The sequence below is a fragment of the Schistocerca serialis genome, chromosome 2 (genome assembly GCF_023864345.2).
Source record: "Schistocerca serialis cubense isolate TAMUIC-IGC-003099 chromosome 2, iqSchSeri2.2, whole genome shotgun sequence".
Lineage (NCBI taxonomy): Eukaryota > Metazoa > Arthropoda > Insecta > Orthoptera > Acrididae > Schistocerca > Schistocerca serialis.
This window is the reverse complement of record NC_064639.1, coordinates 121741996-121768249: the sequence shown is the minus strand read 5'-3', so window position 1 is coordinate 121768249 and position 26254 is coordinate 121741996. Positions and strand designations below refer to the sequence as shown.

The 26254-nt window shown below is 40.7% G+C and overlaps 1 protein-coding gene across 1 annotated transcript in view; it reads left to right on the top strand.

Moving 5' to 3' along the window:
• Positions 1-26254, top strand: part of LOC126456801 (kinesin-like protein KIF13A) — a 233078-nt gene that overhangs the window by 171868 nt on the left and 34956 nt on the right. The window contains exons 29-31 of the mRNA XM_050092590.1: positions 59-180; positions 6940-7693; positions 14546-14741. Of these exons, the coding sequence (XP_049948547.1) occupies positions 59-180; positions 6940-7693; positions 14546-14741 (1072 nt within the window). The remainder of the gene's footprint in view (positions 1-58; positions 181-6939; positions 7694-14545; positions 14742-26254) is intronic.

Here is a 26254-nt window from a genome sequence, read left to right as displayed (position 1 = left end):
AATGCTGTTGTGTTTTGGCAGAAGTCTCTATTATTTAAGTAATGTTATTTGTTTTCAGAGTTCTGGTCAACATACAAGACCAAATTACTTGGTAAAATCTGGTTTACCTAGTTCAAGAACACTGGACTCCTTAGCAGAACTTCAGTCAACAAAGATGAGTACTCCAAGTGCATCTTCTAGGTAAGAAATAACTATAAGAAATAACTATAAGAAATAACTATAAATTTTGATAATACTTATCGTTTCCTTTCTTCTCAACATTCATATGGTATAACTAATTATTATAATCATATGTATTTTATATCCACTCTGTGTCCACCCATTTGTTGCTACTGGTTCTGACCTGTAAATAATGTTACACTAAGGATGTTATAGCATTTTATTCAATGATTATTTTGTGGGGAAAAGGTCATAAAAATGATGCAAATTAATTGTGTAAACTTCTGAATCTCACAAATGACACCTACAACTGAATTACCCGAAATTACTGAAACCTACCACTTTGATAATGATGGTTCCCTCTCTTTATGCTTTTAGAAGGGCCTGTCTGACACCTCACACATTGTGGATATGCATCTCTCAGTTTGAAGATGTTCTTTTGCTGTTTAGAACTTACTATGTATAAACAGATGATTATGTGATTTAACATAATTAGCATTTTTTTCCTTTTTTTGAATGGTTGATTATGTTACATCAATAAAACAACACTGAGCTATGTGAGGTATAATTCGGTCTGTGACATAACAGGAGGTATATGGTGCTTGTTTCATTGTTTCTGCCATATGAATTGTCCTAGTTGTACTTATCCATCTGATTGTAGTCTTTCTAATTCATTTATATTTTCCCTTAGTTAATGATCAACAATTGTGAGTGGAATTCTCAAAGGTGTGAAGTGCCAAAATGGTCATAATTTTTTTTGGTCATAAAGTGCTTTAAGCTGTAGCTATTTTCCTCTCACAAGCTCTGTGTTCCTGTTTATCATCTTTGAGTTGAAACTGATGATGATGATGATGATGATGATGATGATGATAGATAGCACTGCTATGAACTACAGCAGTCATTGTCTCTTGAAAAGTGTTAAGTGCCACATTGATATTATCAAATGGCTCTGAGCACTATGGGACTTAACATCTATGGTCATCAGTCCCCTAGAACTTAGAACTACTTAAACCTAACTAACCTAAAGACAGAACACAACACCCAGTCATCACTGGCAGAGAAAATCCCTGACCCCGCCGGGAATCGAACCCGGGTTGATATTATCACTGATGAGATGCGGATTAGCATTGTTATTGTGGGAAGTTCTGAGTTCAGTGTGGTCCATGCTTTATGAGGCGAAGTTATATACATTATCTTTATTTAAAGTGAAAAGGTTATATTTTACTTTTGTAATCAAGCCTGCTAGTACAAAACCTAAAGAGAAGATCCTCCAGCACTTGAAGTACATGAATTGCATGTTGAAATTATTTTAAAATGTGGTTTAAAACTGAAACCATTGTTGGGTTAGATATTGGTTATTAACTTGGTAACATGCATCCTTATAATTGCAGAAAATATGCAAATGCAAATTCCATTGCAGGGAACTTGACAAAGATTCAAAACTGCATGTCTTTCCTGAATTCTGTAAGCTAGATCAGATAAACAAGAAGATCTTTCTTATGCAATATAGTTACCATGGATAAGTCCAGTGGCACCAAAAATATGATACTGAGAGTGAAGATACCAATACGTGGTAGATTACTGCAATGTGTCCCAAATGGGAAAGGTGACTTGATTTAGATTTGCAAAAATACATTCATGAACATGTATTATTTAGGCCACAAGGAAATAGAAGTGATAATTTCTAAGAAGAAGAAGAAGAAGAAGAAGAGCGATATAAATTACATTGTTCACAGGAAATCTAATGCACCAACTAAGTATACAAATAGTTACTAGTGCAGAGTGAAAAATTATATTAATTAATTTCCAAAGGATGAAAGCAACTACTCATGGGCAAAATCTAGCACATAGTTTGTACGTCCAGACTTGAATATGTTTAATGAAATACTTCCAAACAACAGGGTTTGATACTGATACTATAAGGCTGTCTTAAAGAAAAATTTTCCTGAACTGAAATTCCATCGCCCCAGGGTATATAGATTTAAAACCTGTGACAAACTACAATGTGAAAGGGCAAAGTCTAAAAAGTGTACCTGCAAAGCAGGCAATAGAATTGCACCTATGTAAGGCGAAAAATGCTATGGACAAGATGAAAGCCACAATCACTCTTGCTTATGTGTCAGAAAGTGAAATATCTTCTATTTCTATGGATTTACAGCAAGTACTGTATGTTTCTACACTTACTCATTCAGAAACATTTTATCATTCTCATTTGAGCCATTTTAATTTCTGCATCAGCTTAGGTGACACCCAGACTTCCTACATGCGTTTAGGGTGTGAAGGTATTGCTAATAAAGGAGGTAACAAAATTGCTTCATGTCTTTTATGTATTGTCAATCTTGGTATTACAGAACAAAAAGGATCTACATGTGTTTATTGATAACTGTGTAGAACAAAATAAAAACAGAGTAATAATACTTTTTGTACCTATTTCTAATTTCCTGTGGAGTTTTTGAAGTCATTCACCATAATAATTTTCTTGTTAGCAGTCACAGCTGTTTACAGTGCAACTGAGATTTTGCTCTTGTTGAGAAGCATAAAAGAGTAATGAAGCTGTTTATCCCAGCAGATCTTAAAAAAGTGATTGCATCAGCAAAAAGTATAAGTAAGTTCAAAGTTGTACATGTGGAGGTAGACTATCTCTTTGACTTGCAGTCTGCTGCGTACTCCTTAATTTCAGTTAACACAATGAACATAACAAAAACCTCTTGCTTCCAAATGGATGCGAGATATCCTGGAAAGCCGGCCGAAGTGGCCGTGCGGTTAAAGGCGCTACAGTCTGGAACCGCAAGACCGCTACGGTCGCAGGTTCGAATCCTGCCTCGGGCATGGATGTTTGTGATGTCCTTAGGTTAGTTAGGTTTAACTAGTTCTAAGTTCTAGGGGACTAATGACCTCAGCAGTTGAGTCCCATAGTGCTCAGAGCCATATCCTGGAAAAGTTTTAATGAAAACAACTTTCAGCATTATATAACACTGGAAAGAATTTCATGTTTTGAAAAAAAGTAAAGACACTGAGGGATATACAGAAAGCTGAAATACCAGTCCTGAAATGCCAGATAGTATCACTGTTGAAAAGAAGAAAGATCTGTTGTCAGTGTTGGACTGTCTTCCTGTAGGAGTAAAGTCATTCTACATTTAACTCTGTCAGGAATAATAGTAAAAAGTGTTTGTATTTCAACTGTTTAATACAGTTTTGTATCAGTAAAGTTTTATTATTGTTTGAAAAATAGGTTTTTGCAATATCAGTAATATAACACTTTCATGTGTTTCATACTGTTTAACTCCAGTTTGGTACTGATAAGGATATTGTAGTTATATTATCATTTGAAACTTTTTTTTTGTAAGTTCAGTGGCACAACACCTTTCACAGGAAATCCAATTTTTTTAAGTACCAGATTTAAGTATTGCTTTATACGCATTTTAGCTCAATGTTATTTACATATTGTTAATATTGTAAATAGTCCAATAAGAGTGCTTTGGTTTCACATAGTTCCTGGTATAAAAACCAAAGAAAATACTTTATTAAAACATAATATTGTGTATAATGTTTTGTCACTTAACACCTTTGAGAATTTCACTCTTCAGTTATTTAATGTGCATATTTGAAAATCACCTTACAGGGTACGGTGCATACATATTGTGCCACTAACATTTTTCTCCCTTTCCTTCACCATTCATGTAATGCACAATGGAAGAACTTCTGACTATTACTGCAGATCATACACTGAATAATGTTGCTCTATAGCGACAAAAGGATTCATCAAGTGGAATAAGTAGCATGTGTAAAAGTTTATTGAGTTTCTTTCTATAGACCTGATGCTCTTCTCAAACCAGCAAATAATATGTCAGTAGAAACTAATGGGACCTAACAGGAGGCTGTCTATGAAAATACAGCCAACATTGATTGAGAAATTAAATTTAAAATATTTTTAAATTATTTATGTGGATTTTGGTTGGGTAATTAGTTATAACTGTTTGGATTGAAATACATGGTTAAACTGTGGGAGCATTACCTCACATGATAGCGACAGAGGTACCTTGGCTTTATCATAAATGACTTTCTTATTCCTCTAGATTGTATAAGTGTCATTATTCAGTTGACAGAAGACAGTTGAAAAAATCACAGTCTTGCTCAATGTACTTCAAATGCTGCCACAGACTCCTGGATCAGGAACTCTGGCCCTTAGATAATATCAGCAGTACTCTTCTAAAACGACTATGAAACTGCAAATACAAATGGTTCAAATGGCTCTGAGCACTATGGGACTTAACATCTCAGGTCATCAGTCCCCTAGAACTTAGAACTACTTAAACCTAACTAACCTACGGACATCACACACATCCATGCCCGAGGCAGGAGTCGAACCTGCGACCATAGCAGTCCCGCGGTTCCGGACTGTAGTGCCTAGAACCGCACGACCACCACGGCTGGCTGCAAATACAATATCTGTAAACAGTTAGCATTGGTCACTCTTGTGGTATTTTGTATTCCACTATAACGGTGTATAATAACACAGCATTTGTGCCATAAACAACAAACCAGTCACTTGTTTAAACACTGAGTGTGAGATAGCACAGCTGTTAAGACATGTGACTTGCATCCAGGAGGAGCAGGGTTCATATCCCCATCCAGCCATCCAAATTTGTGCTTTATGTGGTTTCCTGAAATCACTTGATGAGGTTGTTTCATCTGAAAAGAACACTACCAATTTCCTTTTCCCTTCCAAGCTTGTGGTATTCCTCTAATGACCTCATTGTAAAGATACATAAAATGTGCAACCTTTTTTTATGGCAATGAAACACAAATAACAGAACAATTGTGATGCTACCGGCATTAAAACAAACGACTGGTGTTCTAACGACTATTCAGAACAGATCACATGTTCAATATTATTTTACTCAAATATGCCAGTGATATATTACATATTCCTTGTGGGACATTCTGTACAGTTCTTGTTCCATGAGCTGAACAGAATGGTTTATCCCAGAGGACTCAGGCAGATATAGCTGGTTACGGTCGTGGCGAACCCGGGCACCTGTAGCTTGATGGCACTGAAGCAGACAAGACATATTTGAACTATGAATTATGCCTTTGCCCCCATTCCCTGGGTGTTATGAAAGCCATCCAGTGCATGTGACCAGCAGTCAAACCAGTCTAGTCCACCCCGGACACATTCGTATGCCTACAACATCTATGGAAAGAGGTGACAATGTTCCGGCTACCAGACAAGGCAATGGCACAGAATGGACTGGTGGTGGAAACAGTCAAGGATTCCTGTGCAGTACGTACTCTGGAAAGAATGTTGAGATATCCTACATATAGTGACCCTGCTATTGAGGAGCAGCACAATATGACAGTGGTGGTAGAACTGGCTGAAAGGAAGGGACAACCATCACCCATTTTTGATTAGAGATGTGCTGTGTATGGGACATAGTGGACAGGCTTTCTGCTTTAAAACTTTGAATAAATTAGCTTAAATCCAAGATATTGTACAAATATATCACTGTCTTTTCCTTTAATATATCCAACTAGACAATCTATTAATAACTAAAGTTTGTAATTGAGTTGAGTCATGAATAGCACACACAAAAGAGTGAAAACTTCCTAGCTTTTGGAGTAATACTTTTTTTGAGCTAGAGTAAAACACACACATACACACACACACACACACACACACACACACACACACACACACACACACACACACACGTCAATGCCTCTACGTGGTGCCAGCTTGACAAACAGCCCCAGTGCTGTATTTTGGCAGGTGGACTAGCTGTGGTGAGGGTAGTGTCATGTAGGGTGGGGAGGGAGAAGAGAAAAAGAGAGGGGAAAAAGGCAGGGACAGGGGTTGGGGTTGGATGGCTAGCGGCTCAGAGGCAGGCAGTTGGTTTGCCAGCTAACAATGTGGGAGGGAGAGGTGGCAGGTGCATAGGCTAAGTGTGTGATGCACGGTCGTCAGAGTCAGTGGGGATCGAGGCACACTGGAGGTGACATGGGGATGTGAACTATTAGGGGTGGCAGGGCAGAAGAGGGGAAAACTGTTGGGTGGAGGATGTGGAGACAGTGAGTTACTGGAGATGGAAGCCAGACAATTACGGGAGTGAAGGATGTATTGTAAAGATAACTCCCATCTGCCTAGTTCATAGAGGCTGTTGGTGCAAGGAAGGATCCAGATAGCATGGGTTGTGAAGCAGCCATTGAAATTGAGCATTTTGTGCTCAACTGCATCTTGTATCGTACCATCGGGTAGTCAACTTCATTCTTGGCAAGAGCTTGGCTGTAGCCATTCATCCTGGTGGACAACTTGTTGGGGTTCATTGAAACATAAAAAGCTGTGCAGTGTTCATAGCAGAGCTAATATATTTACAGTTTACCAGAACTTACCTGCAACATTAATAAATAAAATTTTGTTTACCTTACTGCAATACTGAACTATTTGCAGCAAAAGCTGTGCACAATGTTTATTAGTGCACTGCTATTTGAGCCAGCCACAGTGGCTGAGCGGTTCTAGGTGCTTCAGTCGAATCCTGCCTCGGGCATGGATGTGTGTGATGTCCTTAGGTTAGTTAGGTTTAAGTAGTTCTAAGTTTTAGGGGACTGATGACGTCAGATGCTAAGTCCCATAGTGCTCAGAGCCATTTGAACCATTTTGAACTACTATTTGATGTAGTTATTGAATTTGTCATAGTTGCTTCATTTTCTGAAGCTAGCGGATTCAAACCTTGTTTTTACCTGAATAATAAGTGTAACTAAATATTTGTACTATTATTTCAGTGGATATGGATCTCAGGCTGTCTCCTACACGAATCTTACTAGTGAAGATTCTATGTCTGTACGGAGTATTAGTGTTGATGAGACTCCAGATGTGGAAACACGACCGCTGGCTATTGCTGAATTACACCCTGTTGCTGAAGCCAATTACCATGAAGAAGAGATAGAGAACTATGGAAATATCTCTGAGAGGCAAGAAATTGTTGAAAACAGGATGAGCTGTTCCACTGAAGCCGAAGCTGAAGGAGAAGTAATTCCTTGGAAATCTACTGAAGCAGCCAACAAAGGAAATGAATCAGTGCAGGCTGTTTCAGAGATTCCTGTGGAAAGTGATACTCAGAATGTCCAGCCTTCTGTTGCGAACATACCTGATAGAAGTTCTTTAAGTTTGGATTTGAAAAATAGCCACACGAGTGAAAAAGAATTGTCTGAGAGCAAGGAACTGAAAGAGGAGCCCCATAACATCGAAAATTCCATTCCGAAAGACAGTGAATGTAACATTGATTCGGAAAGTGATGTTAGTAGGTTATCCAGTGATCAGATATCAGAAAGTGATACTGTTCAACATCAAACTCATGAACTTCAACCAGGAAGTGTTTGTGATTCTGCAGACATTGTGGATGAACTGACAGGAGGTGCGGATACAATAAATCTGACCAAAGCTGTTTCTTCACATTCTCCTGCAACACCAAACTCAGGCGATGACTCACCATCAGAAGGAAGCTCAGTTGTCCACACCCGTTTACCTCCAGGGAAAGTAAGTACATTAAATAAATTTTCTAAGCTGTTGTAACTTCTCCCAGTCCTGCCCTCCCATATGTGTGTGTGTTTTGCACTTAACATCATATACGTTGCATTGTAAAATATTGTAAAACTGCATATAGTTGAAATATTTCGGGATTCATGCATTATCCAGTGTGTGCATTATAAAATACCATGCCCAGTCTTGATCATGTTATTGCTCTGCAGATAGAGGGGGGGGGGGGGGGGGGGAGAGAAAGAGAGAGAGAGAGAGAGAGAGAGAGAGAGAGAGAGAGAGAGAGAGAGAGAGAGGGGGAGGAACTTTTAGTGCTATAAAAACTTCTGGACATACTCTGAAAATCCTATACAGATATACAGGTTTACAGGTTCCTGCTGGTTGTTTATAGAATTTGTCTAAGGAACTGTGTTTTAACATTTTCTGTCACTGACAATGTTCAATACTAGTTAGGTAACTAGAGAAACTGATTTCAGTGATAAAAAGGGGCTGCACTACTCATGGAAATGATTATGCTGTTCAGGTCAAAGTGCCACTAAGAAATATTATTATTATAGGAGAAATATTACCATGTACATGGAATGCTTGTTCTACAGTAAAATCGCAGAATGGGTAGGCAATGTGAAGACCACACCATCAAATGGTTTTGTTCTGTACTGTAATATGGAAGTGTTATTAAGAGCTAACGTCTCAGGACATATTAAGTTTATAACAAGTTATTGTTTTTTTATAATAATGAATGCTTCAAAAAATCTGGAAGATGCAAACAGCAAATGTGAAACTGTATTTCGACAGTCCTCGACTGCAGAAAGTATATATGTGTGAGATACTGCAATATTCATTTGCTGTGTATTAAAATGTATTCACAAGCTTCTGAAATGATGTTAGAAAAGAAATATGTATATTAAACTTTGAATCTACAGCACAATGTTTCTGAGATGGGAGTTCTAAGTTTTCCTTGTACACTGCATCACAGAACAGCTCAGTACAAGGGAGATAAAGCACTAACATTGCAAAAACATGCTCACATTTTCTGCAATTTTCTGCTGCAGAGCTCATGATTTGCTGTTATTCTCTTGTGTGGACAAACACTCTTCTGCTTTTTATGACTGTTCTATACTATACATGATGTATCATAATTAATAGCAGAAGCTCACACAGGTTGGAGTACACAAGAACAGAAGCAAATGTTTCAGTAAATTTGGGTCTTCTAACGAGCCTTTTTGTTATAATTGTGAGTATGTGGTTATGAGCCAACACTGATTTCAGTATGAAATATCATCTTTGTTAGTACAAATGTATTTTAAATAAGTCCTCATCTAATTCACCAATGTCCCGTGGTTAAGGAGTATAGTATAAGCATGATGGGGCACAGGCACATTTTATTACTGATGTAGGATGGCATGTAATGTGCCAGTACAGTCCAAAATAATTAGGTCAAGCAGAGTCTGTACCTTGGCCTCCAAGATTTATGGTACAGTTTTATGGACTTTTCTGTTTGGAGTCATCTCAAAAGTGTAGTGTCCAGCACTACCGTTGATTTGGTTGAATAACTACAGCAGCAAATTTTATAATATTGCCAAGCTTTACAAGATGATCCAGGTTTTTTTTTTTTAAAGAATTCATGCATCACTGTAAGGATGACTACAGTACTTCATCCATATGTGAGGACAGTACATAGAATAGACCCTTTAACAGCTATGAGTGTACAGTAAGTTGTAACATGTATAGTATTGTATGTTAACCGGGGGCTTAGAAACGACAGAGAGGCTCCGTCCCCGCCGCAGCCATAGTGGTCCACAACCCCACGATGACTACCCCAGTCCACCTCACCCCCCCGCCGCCTCACACTGAACCACTCTTTGAGGGTTATTGTGTGGTTCGGCCCCCGGTGGACACCCCCCCCTCCCTCCCCAGGGAACGTCTCACACCACATGAGTGTAACCCCTATGTTTGCGTGGTAGAGTATTGGTGGTGTACGCTTATGTGGAGAACTTGTTTGCGCAGCAATTGCCGACATAGTGTAGCTGAAGTGAAATAAGGGGAACCAGCCTGCATTTGCCGAGGCGGATGGAAAACCGCCTAAAAACCATCCACAGACTGGCAGGCTCACCGGACCTCGACCCAAGTCCGCCGGGAGGATTCGTTCTGGGGACCAGTGACTCCTTCCCAATCTGGAAAGCCATGCGGCCTAACACATGGCTAACCGGGCAGGCTGTAACATGTAACTTGCTGAAGCAGTATTGTATTTCTTGTTATGGTAGTTCATGAGTGAAATTTGTGCCCAATTGAATGGAAATTTAATTGAAAAATTTACATTTCAAATACATTCCACTAATGGGGACTATATGTCACGGCAGCTCGCAACAACACATTCACAGTAATCATGCAAACAGCACATTTGCGGGCTCATGGTTACTGGAATAGCTTTGTCTGGTACCAAGTACCGCAGAGGTTGAATGACTACCAGTGGAGTTTGACCTTAACAGCTGATGGAGGGCTGCACTGCACTTTCATGGCGAGTGTGCCACAGTCTCTCCATTTGAGTTTGCCAGTGAATACCATTCCATGTGGCCAGTATTTAGGCAGCAATGCACACCATGCAGTTCAGTGCTTGCGCTTGATACTATAGATTAATCTTCACTATACTTTAGCGATTGGATAACTATGTTGCATGGTAGCTGAGTATTCTCTCTGGTTGCATCTTTGGTCTCTCTACTGCTCTTGATCTTGTTGTCATCATTGTGGCAACTGCTTTGCTAAGTGCCTTGTTTTTGTAAGGTTGCTTGTCCTAGTCTTGGTCTGTTGTCTTGTCCGTACGCTGTCTGTCGTGTTTCGTTCTCTATACAATTGGGTTGGGTTACTCTTCCACAAGTGGCTCTCCTGTCTGTCAGCTTCCTCCATTTGTGCATTGACTGATATGTCCACCGCTATCCGTCTACCAGGGATATAGCACTTTGCTTTTGTTGTCATATACTTTCATCCTTGGCAGCTTTCACTGTTAATTATGATGCACCATGTACTTCACACTGTACTGCCCATGGTCCATTTGTTTAACATATTCCTGTTGTTCAGGCAGACATCAATGCATCTGTCTGTAGACCAGCAAATCATCATTGGAAAGCCCATCCAAAGTCTGTATAAGGTTTACAGCATTCTATACGAAACAGGGATGATAATTTACCATTAGTATGATATAATGGAGTTAGTGGACACACAAAAAATGTACAGAACACTGCCACAGGTGTAGTATTAAGTAATTTATTTCCCTGATTTTGTTGCATTGCCCTATTGACAACACCTTACAAGTTAAAAGCAGTGCTCGACAGTATGATAGTATGATGGTATGACCTGTGAAAGTTCCTAATTAGTACCTTGTTAGTCTTGTGACCCATGGCTGCATTCTGCACATTAATCAGAACATTCGCTGTGATGCCTGCATTTGCTAAGGACATAAAATTGTCAATATCCCAGAGAACACCTGTCATCAGGTATGTTTATTACAAAGTATTCTTTTATAAGTGTGAAGATATCCATGGCAAGTGTCTATTCGAATAAAATCCTCTTGGGAATTAGGCCACATTATTTTGAAACTAAACCCTCAACTATCTTCACAGTGACCCTCTGCAAAGCTGCTTTAGTGCTGGTATATGTTAATACATTGCAACTGAGCTGTTTAATATGACATGGATTAAAAAGGAAATAAATTAATTAGAGTTGCACATCAAAAGTACTGATCATTGGAACATAGTTCTATCTGAGGTACTGTAAGTCTTTGAGATCCCCAAGGCTTTTGGCAATAAACAACATGTAACTATTATTCTGTCAAAACAAATACATATCTACCAGGAGAAACATCTCAATAATCAAATATAGATATGAATTATGTCTAAAACTGATAGAAGGGGATGGACCACATTGTCATCAAAACCAGTTCCCTATCAGATACAATTATTTTTTCCTTCGTTGGTCAAAGAAGAGGAAAAGTTTTGAGGAAGCAAGACTAACATAATATTAATTAAGAAATTCACTGATGTAGTGCCTGTCCCTGCAACTGTAATATATTAAACTTCTATTGTGATTATCATTTCAGCTTCAGCTGTGCATGACTAATATTTCAGTTGTAGTGGGAGTACTGATTTTGTTAATTGGTAGTGTATTAAACATTATTTTGTGGAAATTATAAGTTTTCAACACAAAAGTGAAATATTAATAACTCTCTCTCTCTCTCTCTCTCTCTCTCTCTCTCTCTCTCTCTCTCTCTCCTCCATGGGTGCACAAGACCATTTATATAAATCGTATTTATTGTGGTCCAAGCATTTTCAGAAAAAGTGGTAATGATAAGAACATTTAAAGTGTCATCTGTTTTTATTGTTATCTGTTCATCATTCATAATTTCACCATACACTAAGTGGGAGTTTGTGACTTCTAATATATAATACGAGGTGGAGTCGCTAGGTGGCGAGAGCTATCAGAGGAGTCAGTGTACAGAGTGGCATTCAGCTGGTAGGACATGTTGCATGTCCATAGTGATTTCCATAATGCTCTGTGTTTGGTGTGTGGCGATTTTACGATGGATCCGCGAACAGAACAGCAGACCTTCATCAGACTGCAGCTGACGATCGAACCTTCTTGTCATGGGTTATCACCAGCGACGAGAGCTGGATTTACGGTTATAACCCAGAGACAAAGCAACAATCACCCCTGTGGAAGAGCCCAGGCTCTCCAAGATCCAAAAAAGCGAGACAGGTTAAGAGCAAAGTGAAGAGCATGATCATCATTTTCTTTGATACCAAGTTGAATTGTGCACAAAGAATTCATCCCACCCAACCAAACAGTGAATTCCATGTACTATTGTGACATTTTGCGATGGCTCTGTGAAAACATGCGGCGATGAGGGCCCGAACTTTGTCATCAAGGGAACTGACTGCTGCATCACGACAGTGTGCCCCGCCACATGTCCTTGCTCACCAGGACATTTTTGGCAAAAAAAACATGGCAGTTGCATCCCACCCACAGTACTCACCCGATTTGGCACCTTGCGACTTCGTGCTATTCCCAAAGCTGAAACTCAAGTTGAAAGGCTGTCGGTTCGACACTCTAGAGAGGATTCAAGAAGCATCGCTGGTGGTGATAAACACACTCAAAGAACAGGACTTCCAGAAAACATTTGACTAGTGGCAGAAGCACTGGGACCCGTGTGTACATGCAGATGGGAACTTTTTTGAGGGTGATGGTGACCATTAATGCAAAGGTAAGGTTTTCGACATATGGCAGCACTAGTCCTGAAAATTTTGGATAGCACCTCATATATCAAATTCTGGGCTTATTGACATAAGTATTTACAACTGCTAACACAGCAGTTCACAGAAATTTCAATACATTTAAATTCACTTTATTTTGGTTCATAGTAGTTATAACACCGCTGCTTACATTACAACAGCAGTGAATAAAAATCTTTGCCAAATGCTTTACCTGACAAATCCATCATTTATTATCACAGTGTGTGCTGAACACAATGTTTGGACTGTAGAGCAGATAGAATGTGGTGGCAAACTGTTAACATACTGGTCTTGAATTCAGGAAAATGGTGGTTTGGTTGCCATCCGGCCATCTAGATATAGGTTCCCATGGTTTCTGCAAATTGTTTACTGCAAATGCTTTGGAAAGAACACCTGATTTCTGTCCCTATCCTTCCCCTAATCAAGCTTGTCTTCCATCTTTACCAACCTCTTCATCAACAGGGCATTAAGCCTTTGTCTTCCTTCCTTTGCCACAGAACTGTCAGAGCGTGTTCCTTGTTAAGGTGAGTTGTGTCGTTCCTGTTAAATTATGTTGATGATCACATCAATATATACTTACTTCCAGGAAAGGTCCTGTTCAGTATAAAGTGAAGAACATCAGGAGGCTTGTTGGTGGTCATATTTTGCTATTTCACTTCAGCTTATGTGTGGTATGTTCCGTTACACTAACCACCGTGAAATCTGTGCACTTCATAAATATTTCTGCCGATCGCTTGTATCCCTCTATGCTGATGTATTCGCATCATACATGGCACCTTCCAGCAAGGACAGTAAGCTTATAACATCAATGGTAGTGTCTCGGTAGTAACAGCTTCTTGTCACCACTACTTCTCAATGGGCATTATTCATTTTCTCAAATCATTCGTCATTTTTTGTCTCCTGATTCCTTGACCAAATCTTCTAATGGATTCTGATTACATACTGCTTCAATCTCTCTTGTTTGTACTCTAGAGTTTGAATTTTAGCTGTGATTCCATCGCTACCTTTTATCTTTTATGCAGATTTTTAAATTACAGGAAAAGGCACAATATGAAATTATATGTATGTATAAGTGATATGAATGTTACAGTCCAAAATTCATTGTTCAAGAATTACCATATACCATGGCAACTTTTTTTTGAAATTTTCCAAGATTGAGTTGAGAACAATTTTTTACTTTTTTAGTCAATATTATTGATTCTAAATTAGGGGCAGCAAATACTAACAGAAGCATTGTAATAGTGCCATTACTTTCATCTTACAGTAGTTCATTTTGTGGCTTTTAATGTCTGTTTAAGAACTTGATCAAAATTACATTATTAATATAAACAGTGTTCTATTACATAATTTACTCTCATTCAAGTGCTTATGGGGTCCTCAGCTGTAACATCAAATCTTTTAGAAACTGTAGAATTGCCCCCTGAAAATAACAAACTGCTGTTGCTGAAGAAATAGAGAACTTAGTTTGATGTGGAATTTATTTTCTTATTAGTTACACTGTTGAACCTACACTGTACAATCTGCAGATGGCACTAAATATGTTTAATAACCAAATACATTTCAATTACAGGTTGTCAGAAGACGTAAAACAACTTCAAAGAATGCAGTTTCAACTCAGCACCGTGCTTCCTTTCCCATGGCCCGTCCAGCAATGTCTGACAGCAAGGCTGCTTATAAATTGGAACAGAGGCTCCAAAACTTGGCACTTGGACACAATGGAGTGTCAAGCCCACACAGCACATCTTCAGAAAGACTTCCACATGAAGGTACAGTGTCTTAATTCGCTGCTCCCACAAATTGTTCATGAAAATTGCTGCCACAAGAGTGCGAAACTTAGTTTGATGCCATGGGTATATCATATCTGAGAAACAGTTAGTAATACTAATAATAGCAATAATTCCTGAGCTTCAGCTCTCATGTTTGTGACACCAGTTTAATCTCAAATCATTAGCCTTTGGTCAACAACAATGTTATCTATGAGAAATACAGATGATGGTATACATCTAGTTCTTATTTCGTATTGGGACTCCTTGAGAACTGGTTTTTTACACTGTATAATTTTATTCCATCACTTACTATATAGCTGCTGTACCCAAATGAGCAAATTGCACAATGACTGTAATAAGCTATTTATTGCAGTCTTAATCTCATTATGTATGCCTGTGATTAATACTGGAATAAATGACATATTAATGGTATTGTATTGTACTTACTCGTACTTTATTGTCAGATTTCTACATTCAGGTTTCTTCTCTCTTGAGATGCTATTGTCATAGGTGCAGGAAAGGGAAAACTGTAGGATACTGCTCATTCAGTGTCCTCACTTTTATCAGTTAACACCATTTTAAACTTTGGTTTTGAGAAACCTGTTTCAGGAGAGAAACAGAAAATAATAATGGGCTGCAAGACTAAGAATTTAATTTCTATTTCACACTCAAGAATGACACAGTCAATAGGTCTGGGGTAAATACTAAAACATTAAAGAATTATTGGGTGCGGATTAAAAGAAGAGATAAAGAAAAATGGTGAAAAGATGAAGGAAGGATGTTGGGTTGGTGGATGTGGATGTAATGCAGAGAAAAACACACAAGAAATTATTAAAAGGGACAGTAAGAGATATTGATTTACAGGGAACTGAAAAAAGAAAAGAGGAGCAAGGAAAATAGCAGTCTCCTGAGTAGTGTGTGTGTGTTGGGGTTTATGGGCGCTCAACATCGAGGTCATCAGCGCCCTGACACACAGTAAAAGGAACGAATGTGGAGAGACCTAATAAAACTGAAAAACACACTCAAAGCAGGAAAAGAGGGAAAATACGACCTGAGAAGGTAAAACCTAAGGTAAGGGATAACATAGCGACAAGAATGACATAGGAAACCGTCAGTGTCTGGCCACTTACATAAAATATGGGCGAGCTTGTCACACAGGAAACAAGTTAAAATCCCCTCCCTAAAATCTTTGTAAAAACATTCGACATGGCACAGAACTTTAAAACTTTAACCACATTCGTCCGAGTGTTGCCTAAAAGAGTTGGCAGGTCCGCTGGCAAGGCAGCCGCGGCCCGCTGGTCAGAAAATAAAACGCAATCCAATAAAACGTGGCGCACAGTGACCTGGACGCCGCAAGCACCACACAGTGGAGGGTCCTCCCGCCGGAGCAGGAAGCCATGCGTCATAGGGCTGTGGCCTATTCGAAGCCGAGTGAGGAGAACCTCGTCCCGTCGATGGGGCTGAAAGGAAGTACACCACACACGCGTTGTGGGCTTGACTAGACGGAGCTTATTGTCAGTCACGTCCAGCCACTCGTCCTCCCACCGACACATGACTCGGGAGCTCAACAGCGAGGTGAGTGCGTGCAAGGGGATAGCACACTGAGATACGTGTGGATCAAGACATCTGCTTCAAGTAAAATAACATAAAAGTTCATTGTTAAATAAGAATTATTTTCAAGTGCTATCACCTCCTGAGTCATCTGTTCCTATGAAATTAAAAACATTCTTAGGTATTCAAATATCTGTTTGTTCTTGACCTTGTGTGTGTCTTGTCTGGGAAGTTATACCGGTGATCTCTGGAAGGTGGCACCGAAAATTCATACAAAGCTTAATCTCTACTTTTGATCTCAATTAAATCATGAAATCAATGACAGTTGTGAAGTCAGATAAACTTAAATTTTATTTTTAATAGGTCTTCATGTGAGCTTTACATGCCACAAGCTGTCAAATTTCTTTTGAATCAAACAAGTGAATTCCTTCTTTTTTCTTAATTTCGTGTGGCAGATGAACATAGGCACTATGCAATAAATATTACCAACACAACCTAATTAATTTCTATGCAAGAGAACATTATGCACAAGTGTGTCCTCATACATAAAAATCATATTAAAATAAAGCAAAGACAAAAGGGAAGATATTATAGTGCCTTGTGGTGCTGTTGATTGAATGTTAGCAATGACATATACTTTTCCCTGCATGTGCTTTTCTCATATGTATGAACACCCTGCCTTTACTGCTTGATATTTTCTCCCTGCCCCCTTACTCCTGAGAATGAGAGTTTAAAAGGGGATGAAAAATATATATTATATTTTATTATTATTATTATTATTATTATTATTATTATTATTTAACTCTTTTGGGCCACCTGTGGACAATGGTTCTTGTGTTTTTGCTTGGCTGTTGTTGTCTGCCACTTCTGTTGTCTTTGGTGAAGTTTAGTAGCTGTTTTCTTGTTAGTACCTTGAGCTTTGCTGTTAGCCCTGTATTCTTCATTTTTCTGCTGAATTCTTATCATGCATTCCTTGGACCATTTCCTGATCTCATTGCAATTAACTTTTGTAAGGCAATGACTTGATTTCAATAGCTAAATGGTAGTCACCCCTGTTAATGATTAAGTCTTGGCTAATACAAAGTTCTGAAAGGTCTTTCTCTATTTGCTTTATCTGCAGGAATCCAGTAGATTTACCCTTGATGGTTACTTTGAAGGTCTTATAGGACAGCATTTGGGAGTTCTTTCTATACAGGTGGCCGCAGAAAGCTAGTTGTCTTCTTCTAATGGCATTGGTAAGGTTCTGTTGGTGTTGGTGGAGATCATGATTAGGTTTGTACCATTGTCTCCCATCTGGTAGGATCCTTGACCTCACTATCTTTAACAAGAATTTGTTTTCTTGTAATTTGAGGTTGCTTATTGGGGAGTCTTGATTGAGTCTTGATTAGGGATAGGCACACTGCTGCAAAGAGGACTCATGGACTGATTACTGTATTATTCCAGGTGTACCGGTATGAAATGAGTGTTTTTTTGTGAAAATGAAACACTAATTTTGAATTGAAAAGTAAAAATATTTTATTCAAAGTACTGACCATTGCTTTCTATACCTTTTGACCACCTTCCTGCAATTTGTGGACACCACACCAATAGAAATGTTCGTCTTTTGAAGCAAACCATTCAGACACCCAATTTTCGACTTCTTCGTAGGAATCGAAGTGTTCCTCAGCCAATGCGTGTCCCGTTGATGAAAAGAAATGGTAGTTGGAAAGGGCCAAGTCTGGTGAATATGGCGGGTGGGGTAGCAGCTCCCAGCCAAGTGTTTTGATTGTATCCTGAACCAGTTTTGCTTTGTGTGCAGGTGCATTGTCATGTAAAAAAATTACTTTGCATTGTCGTCTGGTCCATTCTGGTCTTTTATCGATCAATACATAGTTCAAATTGATCATTTGGTGTCTGTAGCAATTAGTATTCACAGTTTCACTGGGTTTTAGAAGCTCATGATACACCACACCTTTCTGATCCCACCAAACACAGAGCATTGTCTTCTTGCCAAATCGATCTGGTTTTGCAGTTGATGTTGATGGTTGTCCCGGATTAATCCATGATTTTTCCCATTTAGGATTCTAAAAATAAATCCATTTTTCATTGCCAGTAACAATTCGATGCAAAATTGATTTTCTTTCATGTCTTTGAAGCAAAATTTGACAAATGGTTTTTCGGTTTTCTGTCTGTCTTTCATTCAATTCATGTGGCACCCATTTTCCACATTTTTGGATCTTTCCCATAGCTTTCAAACGGTCATAAATTGTTTGTTGTGCAACATTTAGCATTGTTGCCATTTGCTTCTGACTCAAAGTATCATCTTCATCCAATATTGCTTGCAATAACTTTTTTGGTGGTCTTCCACGTTCTTCATGTCTTACATCAAAATCATTATTTCTGAACCGTTGAAACTATTTTATGTTGCTTCTGATAGAGCATGATCACCATATGCCTCGACAAGCATTCGATGCAACTCTGCAGCACTTTTTTTCAAATGAAAACGAATAATTAATGCTTTCCGCAAATCGTCACTTTCTGGTACAAAATTCGACATTGTTAACACAATGAAAACATATGATATTGTTTGTCCCATGACTTGATGTATACTAAATATCTTTGACAGATGTCATACCAACCAAACAAAAAAAAATTAAGGCTCGTTCACAACAAATGTTCCCTATCGACACATTTGTAACTTAACACTCATTTCATACCGGTACACATGGTAGTGTCTTAGTTTTACATTCATTAATAGATGTTTCAAGGTGTAAATTTTTCTGCAAGCACCATACAGTTTGATTTTACTTTCTTCAGGAGCTACCATTTCACTGAGATCATCTGACATCCATTCTCCTAGGTACTTCTCAGTTTTGGCTCCCTTGATATTTGTGGTAACGGTGACTCATAATTTGTGGGGTATCTTTAATACTGGTAATGATTTCAGTCTTTCCAATGCTAACCTAAAGATCAACTTTCTCTGCTATTAAATGCAGTGCTTGGAGTTGCATAAAAGCCTCTTGCATTACATTTGCCAATAAACTGATTCATCAGCAGAAGCCAGGTGTGGTATCCTTAGATTGTCTGTTTTGATCCCCATCCCTAGTCCAGTGTTTGGTGATAGAGATTTGCTCTGTCTCTTGGCCATTTTTTCTGGGAGACAGAAACATTAAAATTGGGCAACCTTGTGACACTTATAGAATCTTCTGTATGATAACTTATACAAATAGGTGATTTGACATATAATATCCACATATATGGAATGTTTATCCTTTACTCTTGATGGCAATAATTTTTCATGTGTAACAAGGCACAAAGAATATGGAATATTAGTTGTCACAAAGTTTCCCTCCCCACAGCGCAGGACAATTGTAACATGAAGTCTAAGGCAGGAAAAGTATAGTTAAATTCATTTCTCAAAAAGATGGGCTGATCTAGTGTTTCTTTATGCCATAATTTTGCTACAAATGTGCACAGTTTTATGGGTTTTCCTTTGTCAGTACACAGGAAAATACTTGTCACAGTGTTTGCCAATTTTGTGAGATTTATTTTTCTAATTTTCTTAAAAGCCATTGAAAGAAAATAAGAATGAAACAAACTTAAGTATATTAAGCCAGGTAGTTATAGAAAGCATTTACTTACTTACATATGTGTTCAGTGGAACCACGCGAGCAAGAACAAGTTGCACACTTACTTAAAAGTTCAGTGGTATGAGAAAAAAACTGTATGTTCTATTTGGAAAAAAAGTTATAATGTGAAATAAAAATTTGTCTTTTCTACTAAACCATTCAATGATGACCCTAAATTCATTTATGAGGGTTGTTTTCTACAATCTCAGTTGCCACAGTCGTTTCTGCAGGTTAGTGTGCTGCCCTTTAATCTGAAGACATAACTTATTTCTTTCTCTAATCACCGAGTCTGTCTTCTCATCCTATCCAGTAAGTCTCCCCTAACCCAGGGTCCTGGGTGATTTTTACGAACCCTCACCCTTTTCCTAAACCTCTCCAGTCCATTTCCTTCTCCCCTATTCTTTATCTACATTTACATAGATAGTTCGCAAACCACTGTATGGTGTGTTGCAGAGGGTACCCTGTACCACTACTAGTAATATGACTGTTCCATTCGCCTATATACCTCCATATGAGTCCTAATTTCCTGTATCTACTTTTTGTGGTCCCTGTGTGCAACTTACGTTGACAGCAGTAGAATCATTCACCAGTCAGCTTCAAATGCTGGCTCTCTAAATTTTTTCAGTAGTGTTTCTCGAGAAGAATGTCACCTCTTCCCTCCAGGATTCCTATTTGAAATCCTGAAGCATCTCTGTAACATTGTTCAAACCTACTGATGACAAATCTAGCAGCTCGCCTCTGAACTGCTTTGATGTCTTCCTTCAGTCTGACCTGCTACGGATCCCAAACACTTCAGCAGTACTCAAGAATAAGCCACACCAGTGTCCTATACACAGCCTCTTTTAAAGGTGAACACCTTTTTCCTAAAATTCTCCCAATAAACTGAAGTCAACCATTCACTTTCCTTACCACAGTTCTCACATGCTTATTCCATCTCATATTGACTTGCAACATTATACCCAGATATTTAAGTGACTTGACTTTGTCGAGCAGGACACTAGTAATATTACTGAACATTACAGGTTTGATATTCCTACTCATCCATGTTAACTTACATTTTTCCACATTTAGGGCTAACTCCCATGCATCACACTAACTGGAAATTTTGTCTAAGTCCTTTTGTATCATCCTACAGTCCACTTAACTTTGACACCGTACTGCACACCACCATGGCATCATCAGCAAACAACCACAGATGGTTGCCCACTCTGTCCACCAAATCATATATACACACACAAAATTCAAGCTTTCGCAACCCACGGTTGGTTCATCAGGAAAGAGGGAAAGAGAGGGAAACACGAGAGGATGTGGGTTTTAAGGGAGAGGGTAAGGAGTCATTCCAATCCCGGGACACACACACACACACACACACACATATCCATTCGCACGTATACAGACACAAGCAGACATATGTAAAGGCAAAGACTTGAGATGTCAGTCGAGGCGGAAGTACAGAGGCAAAGATGTTGTTTAGTAACAAGTCATGTACGAGGGGCGGCAATTTGAAATTAGTGGAGGTTGAGGCCTGGTGGGTAACAGGAAGAGAGGATATATTGGAGGGCAAGTTCCCAACTCCAGAGTTCTGATAGGTTGGTGCCAGTGGGAAGTATCCAGATAACTGGACGGTGTAATACTGTGCCAAGATGTGCTGGTCGTGCACCAAGGTATGTTTAGCCACAGGGTGATCCTTATTACCAACTACAATGGGGCGGCCAGGATCTTTGGGTTTGTGAATTTTAGGAGGTAGGTAGAAGGTAGGAATGCGGGGTGTCGGTGAGGTCAGAAGGTTGATGGAGTCAGGTGAAAGGTTTTATAGGGGGCCTAAGGTTCTGAGGATTCCTTGAAGCTCCGCCTGGACATCAGGAATGGGATTACCTTGGCAAACTTTGTATGTAGTGTTGTTTGAAAGGTGACGCAGTCCCTCAGACATTTCCATTCCTGTTTTTCCCACATAACCGATCATTTTTTAGCAGCTTCCCACAGGTTTTAACGTTATTATTTCTTCGTCAGACAATTGTTAGCCTCATTTCCATAATCTGCCACCACATCACCAGTTCTTTTAATACATTTACACCCAGTTTTTTCGAAATTTTCCCGAATTTCTCCACCCTTTAACGTGTTTTGGTGGCAACACAACTACCTAACCTTTGTACACATCATTGTTCACCAACCTAAGTTCACCACAGGATCAACATAGTTCAGCTTAAACCAACACTTTTTCGACTTTGTTTGCCACCATAACTCCAGTTGCTTTCTAGTTCACCTTTATCTCTCCCCATTTATTTTTATTTTCACTTTAGCCTCATGTTACCCTTTCCACCTTCTAATACCATGTCCCCCTCACAACATTCCCACGACCCCATTAAGTTTTATTTACATTCCCTCCGCAAACATGCCTTCGCCCTAGCCAGATTACACTCCAATATTTTATTTACTCACGCTTGTCTGACATTTGGCATTACCCCCAAAGGCCTCACACTTAAAGTTCCCATCTCTGGCTGTAACCCTTCTTTCCATCAGTCCCTATACCAGTTCCAAACTGAACAATCCATAGACCTCACCCACCTAATCCTTCACCTACACATCAACTCAGCCAATGCACACACCCGTCAACTCCTATCCCTAATCTAAGTCCTCAATCTTTCCTCTCCCACATCCACACCGGCTGTTCAGAGCATCCTCCTACAGGCCAAGCGCAATTTAGAACAGCATGCCACCCTCCACCTCAAAAAACTATCCAACCTCCTGGTTTCCACCTCCAGAAAGGCAACTCACACACCCTCCACAACCTTTCCAACAAACCTCAACCTCCTCTCATTGCACACAGACCCAGTCTCTCCCATCTACTCAATCTCCCACTTCCAGCTCCGCTCCCCCTAAAACCTCAAAATTCTAGTCAACACAATCTGGAACCACAACACCCTAATTCAGTAGTTAACCTTTCCTCCAAACCTCTCTCCCAATCCGAAACCTCTGTCCTATCCAAAGGCCTCACCTTCAGCCCCACTCCCAGATTCAACCAAACAGCCCTCGTCAACGATTTACTGTCCTACACTCGTAGTCTCTGCTGGAAACATCACTTTGCCATGAAGAAGAATAATCCTAATCCTACTCCTAATTATCCAACTCCCCAGGACACTTTCCAAATTGAACCCTGCCTGGAACAGTTCCGTCCTCCATCACAGCGGGACCCACCTCCTCTTCCTCAAAATCACCCTCTCCAAACCTTACAGGAATTTCTCACTTCCAGCCTTGTCTCTCAGTCTTTCTTGAAAAACCTTAATCCTACTCCCAACATTACCACAGCTGAAGCCCAGGCTATCCATGATCTGAAAGCTGACCGATCCATAGTCATTCTTCCGACTGACAAGGGTTCCATGACCGTGGTACTTGATCGTCGGGAGTATGTGGCTGAGGGACTGTGTCAGCTTTCAGACAACACTAGATACAAAGTTTGCCAAGGTAATCCCATTCCTGATGTCCAGGTGGAGCTTCAAGGAATCCTCAGAACCTTAGGCTCCCTACAAAACCTTTCACCTGACTCCATCAATCTCCTGACCTCACCGACACCCAGCACTCCTTCCTTCTACCCACTTCCTAAAATTCACAAACCTAATGATCCTGGCCACCCCATTGTAGCTGGTTACAAAGCCCCCACAGAACGTATCTCTGCCTACCTTCATCCCATTACATGCAGTCTCCCATACTTCATCAAAGACACCAACCACTTTCTCGAACGCGTGGAATCCTTACTCAATCTGTTAGCCCCGGAAACCATCCTTGTAACCATTGATGCCACTTCCCTATACACAAATATCCCACACGTTCAGGGCCTCGCTGCGATGGAGCACTTCCTTTCACGCCAATCACCTGCCACCATACCTAAAACCTCTTTCCTGTAACCTGGAAGGTGTACGCGATCAAAAGCAGAGCCACGTGTGAAAGCACCCACGTGATTTACCAACTGACCTACCTACACTGTGAAGCCTTCTACACTCCTGGAAATTGAAATAAGAACACCATGAATTCATTGTCCCAGGAAGGGGAAACTTTATTGACACATTCCTGGGGTCAGATACATCACATGATCACACTGACAGAACCACAGGCACATAGACACAGGCAACAGAGCATGCACAATGTCGGCACTAGTACAGTGTATATCCACCTTTCGCAGCAATGCAGGCTGCTATTCTCCCATGGAGACGATCGTAGAGATGCTGGATGTAGTCCTGTGGAACGGCTTGCCATGCCATTTCCACCTGGCGCCTCAGTTGGACCAGCGTTCGTGCTGGACGTGCAGACCGCGTGAGACGACGCTTCATCCAGTCCCAAACATGCTCAATGGGGGACAGATCCGGAGATCTTGCTGGCCAGGGTAGTTGACGTACACCTTCTAGAGCACGTTGGGTGGCACGGGATACATGCGGACGTGCATTGTCCTGTTGGAACAGCAAGTTCCCTTGCCGGTCTAGGAATGGTAGAACGATGGGTTCGATGACGGTTTGGATGTACCGTGCACTATTCAGTGTCCCCTCGACGATCACCAGTGGTGTACGGCCAGTGTAGGAGATCGCTCCCCACACCATGATGCCGGGTGTTGGCCCTGTGTGCCTCGGTCGTATGCAGTCCTGATTGTGGCGCACACCATGATGCCGGGTGTTGGCCCTGTGTGCCTCGGTCGTATGCAGTCCTGATTGTGGCGCTCACCTGCATGGTGCCAAACACGCATACGACCATCATTGGCACCAAGGCAGAAGCGACTCTCATTGCTGAAGACGAAATGTCTCCATTCACGCCTGTCGCGACACCACTGGAGGCGGGCTGCACGATGTTGGGGCGTGAGCGGAAGACGGCCTAACGGTGTGCGGGACCGTAGCCCAGCTTCATGGAGACGGTTGTGAATGGTCCTCGCCGATACCCCAGGAGCAACAGTGTCCCTAATTTGCTGGGAAGTGGCGGTGCGGTCCCATACGGCACTGCGTAGGATCCTACGGTCTTGGCGTGCATCCGTGCGTCGCTGCGGTCCGGTCCCAGGTCGACGGGCACGTGCACCTTCCGCCGACCACTGGTGACAACATCGATGTACTGTGGAGGCCTCACGCCCCACGTGTTGAGCAATTCGGCGGTACGTGCACCCGGCCTCCCGCATGCCCACTATACGCCCTCGCTCAAAGTCCGTCAACTGCACATACGGTTCACGTCCACGCTGTCGCGGCATGCTACCAGTGTTAAAGACTGCTATGGAGCTCCGTATGCCACGGCAAACTGGCTGACACTGACGGCGGCGGTGCACAAATGCTGCGCAGCTAGCGCCATTCGACGGCCAACACCGCGGTTCCTGGTGTGTCCGCTGTGCCGTGCGTGTGATCATTGCTTGTACAGCCCTCTCGCAGTGTCCGGAGCAAGTATGGTGGGTCTGACACACCGGTGTCAATGTGTTCTTTTTTCCATTTCCAGGAGTGTATGTGGGAATGATCAGCAACAAACTGTCCATTCACACGAACTGACACAGGCAGACAGTGTTTGTTGGTAATGAGGATCACCCTATGGCTAAACAAGCCTGGGTGCACGGCCAGCACATCTTGGCACAGTGTCACACCGTCCGGGTTATCTGGATACTTCCCACTGACACCAACCTATCAGAACTCCGGAGATGGGAACTTGCCCTTCAATATATCCTCTCTTCGAGAGAGAGAGAGAGAGAGAGAGAGAGAGAGAGAGAGATAACAACAGCAGTTGTATCACAATTCCCTGGGCCACCCTTGTCTCTGATGAACACCTACCAATGAGGACAACATACTGGGTTCTATTATTTAAGAAGTGAGAGAGAGAACAACAGCAGTTGTATCACACTTCCCTGGGCCACGCTTGTCTCTGATGAACACCTACCAATGAGGACAACATACTGGGTTCTATTATTTAAGAAGTCTTTGAGGCACTCTCATATCTGTGAACTTATTTCATTTTCTCATACCTTCATTAACAGCCTGCAATGGGGCACCATGTCAAATGCTTTCTGGAAATCTAGAAATATGGGATCTGTTTGTTACCCTTCATCCATACTTCGCATTATATCATGTAAAAAAATGAAATCATCGTATGGCATTGCTGGCTGGGAGATCCCATTTGGGTTCGGCCGCGAAGCGCAAGTCTTGATTCAGTTGGCCCCACATTGGGCAACTTGTGATTGATGATGAGGATGAAATGATGATGAGGACAACACAATACTCAGTCCACAAGTGGAGAAAATTTCCAACCTGCAGCAAACAGAAATTAGGGATATTGGCCTGTAATTTTGTGGGTCCATTCTTTTACCCTTCGTATACAGTGGAGTCACACGCACTTTTTTTC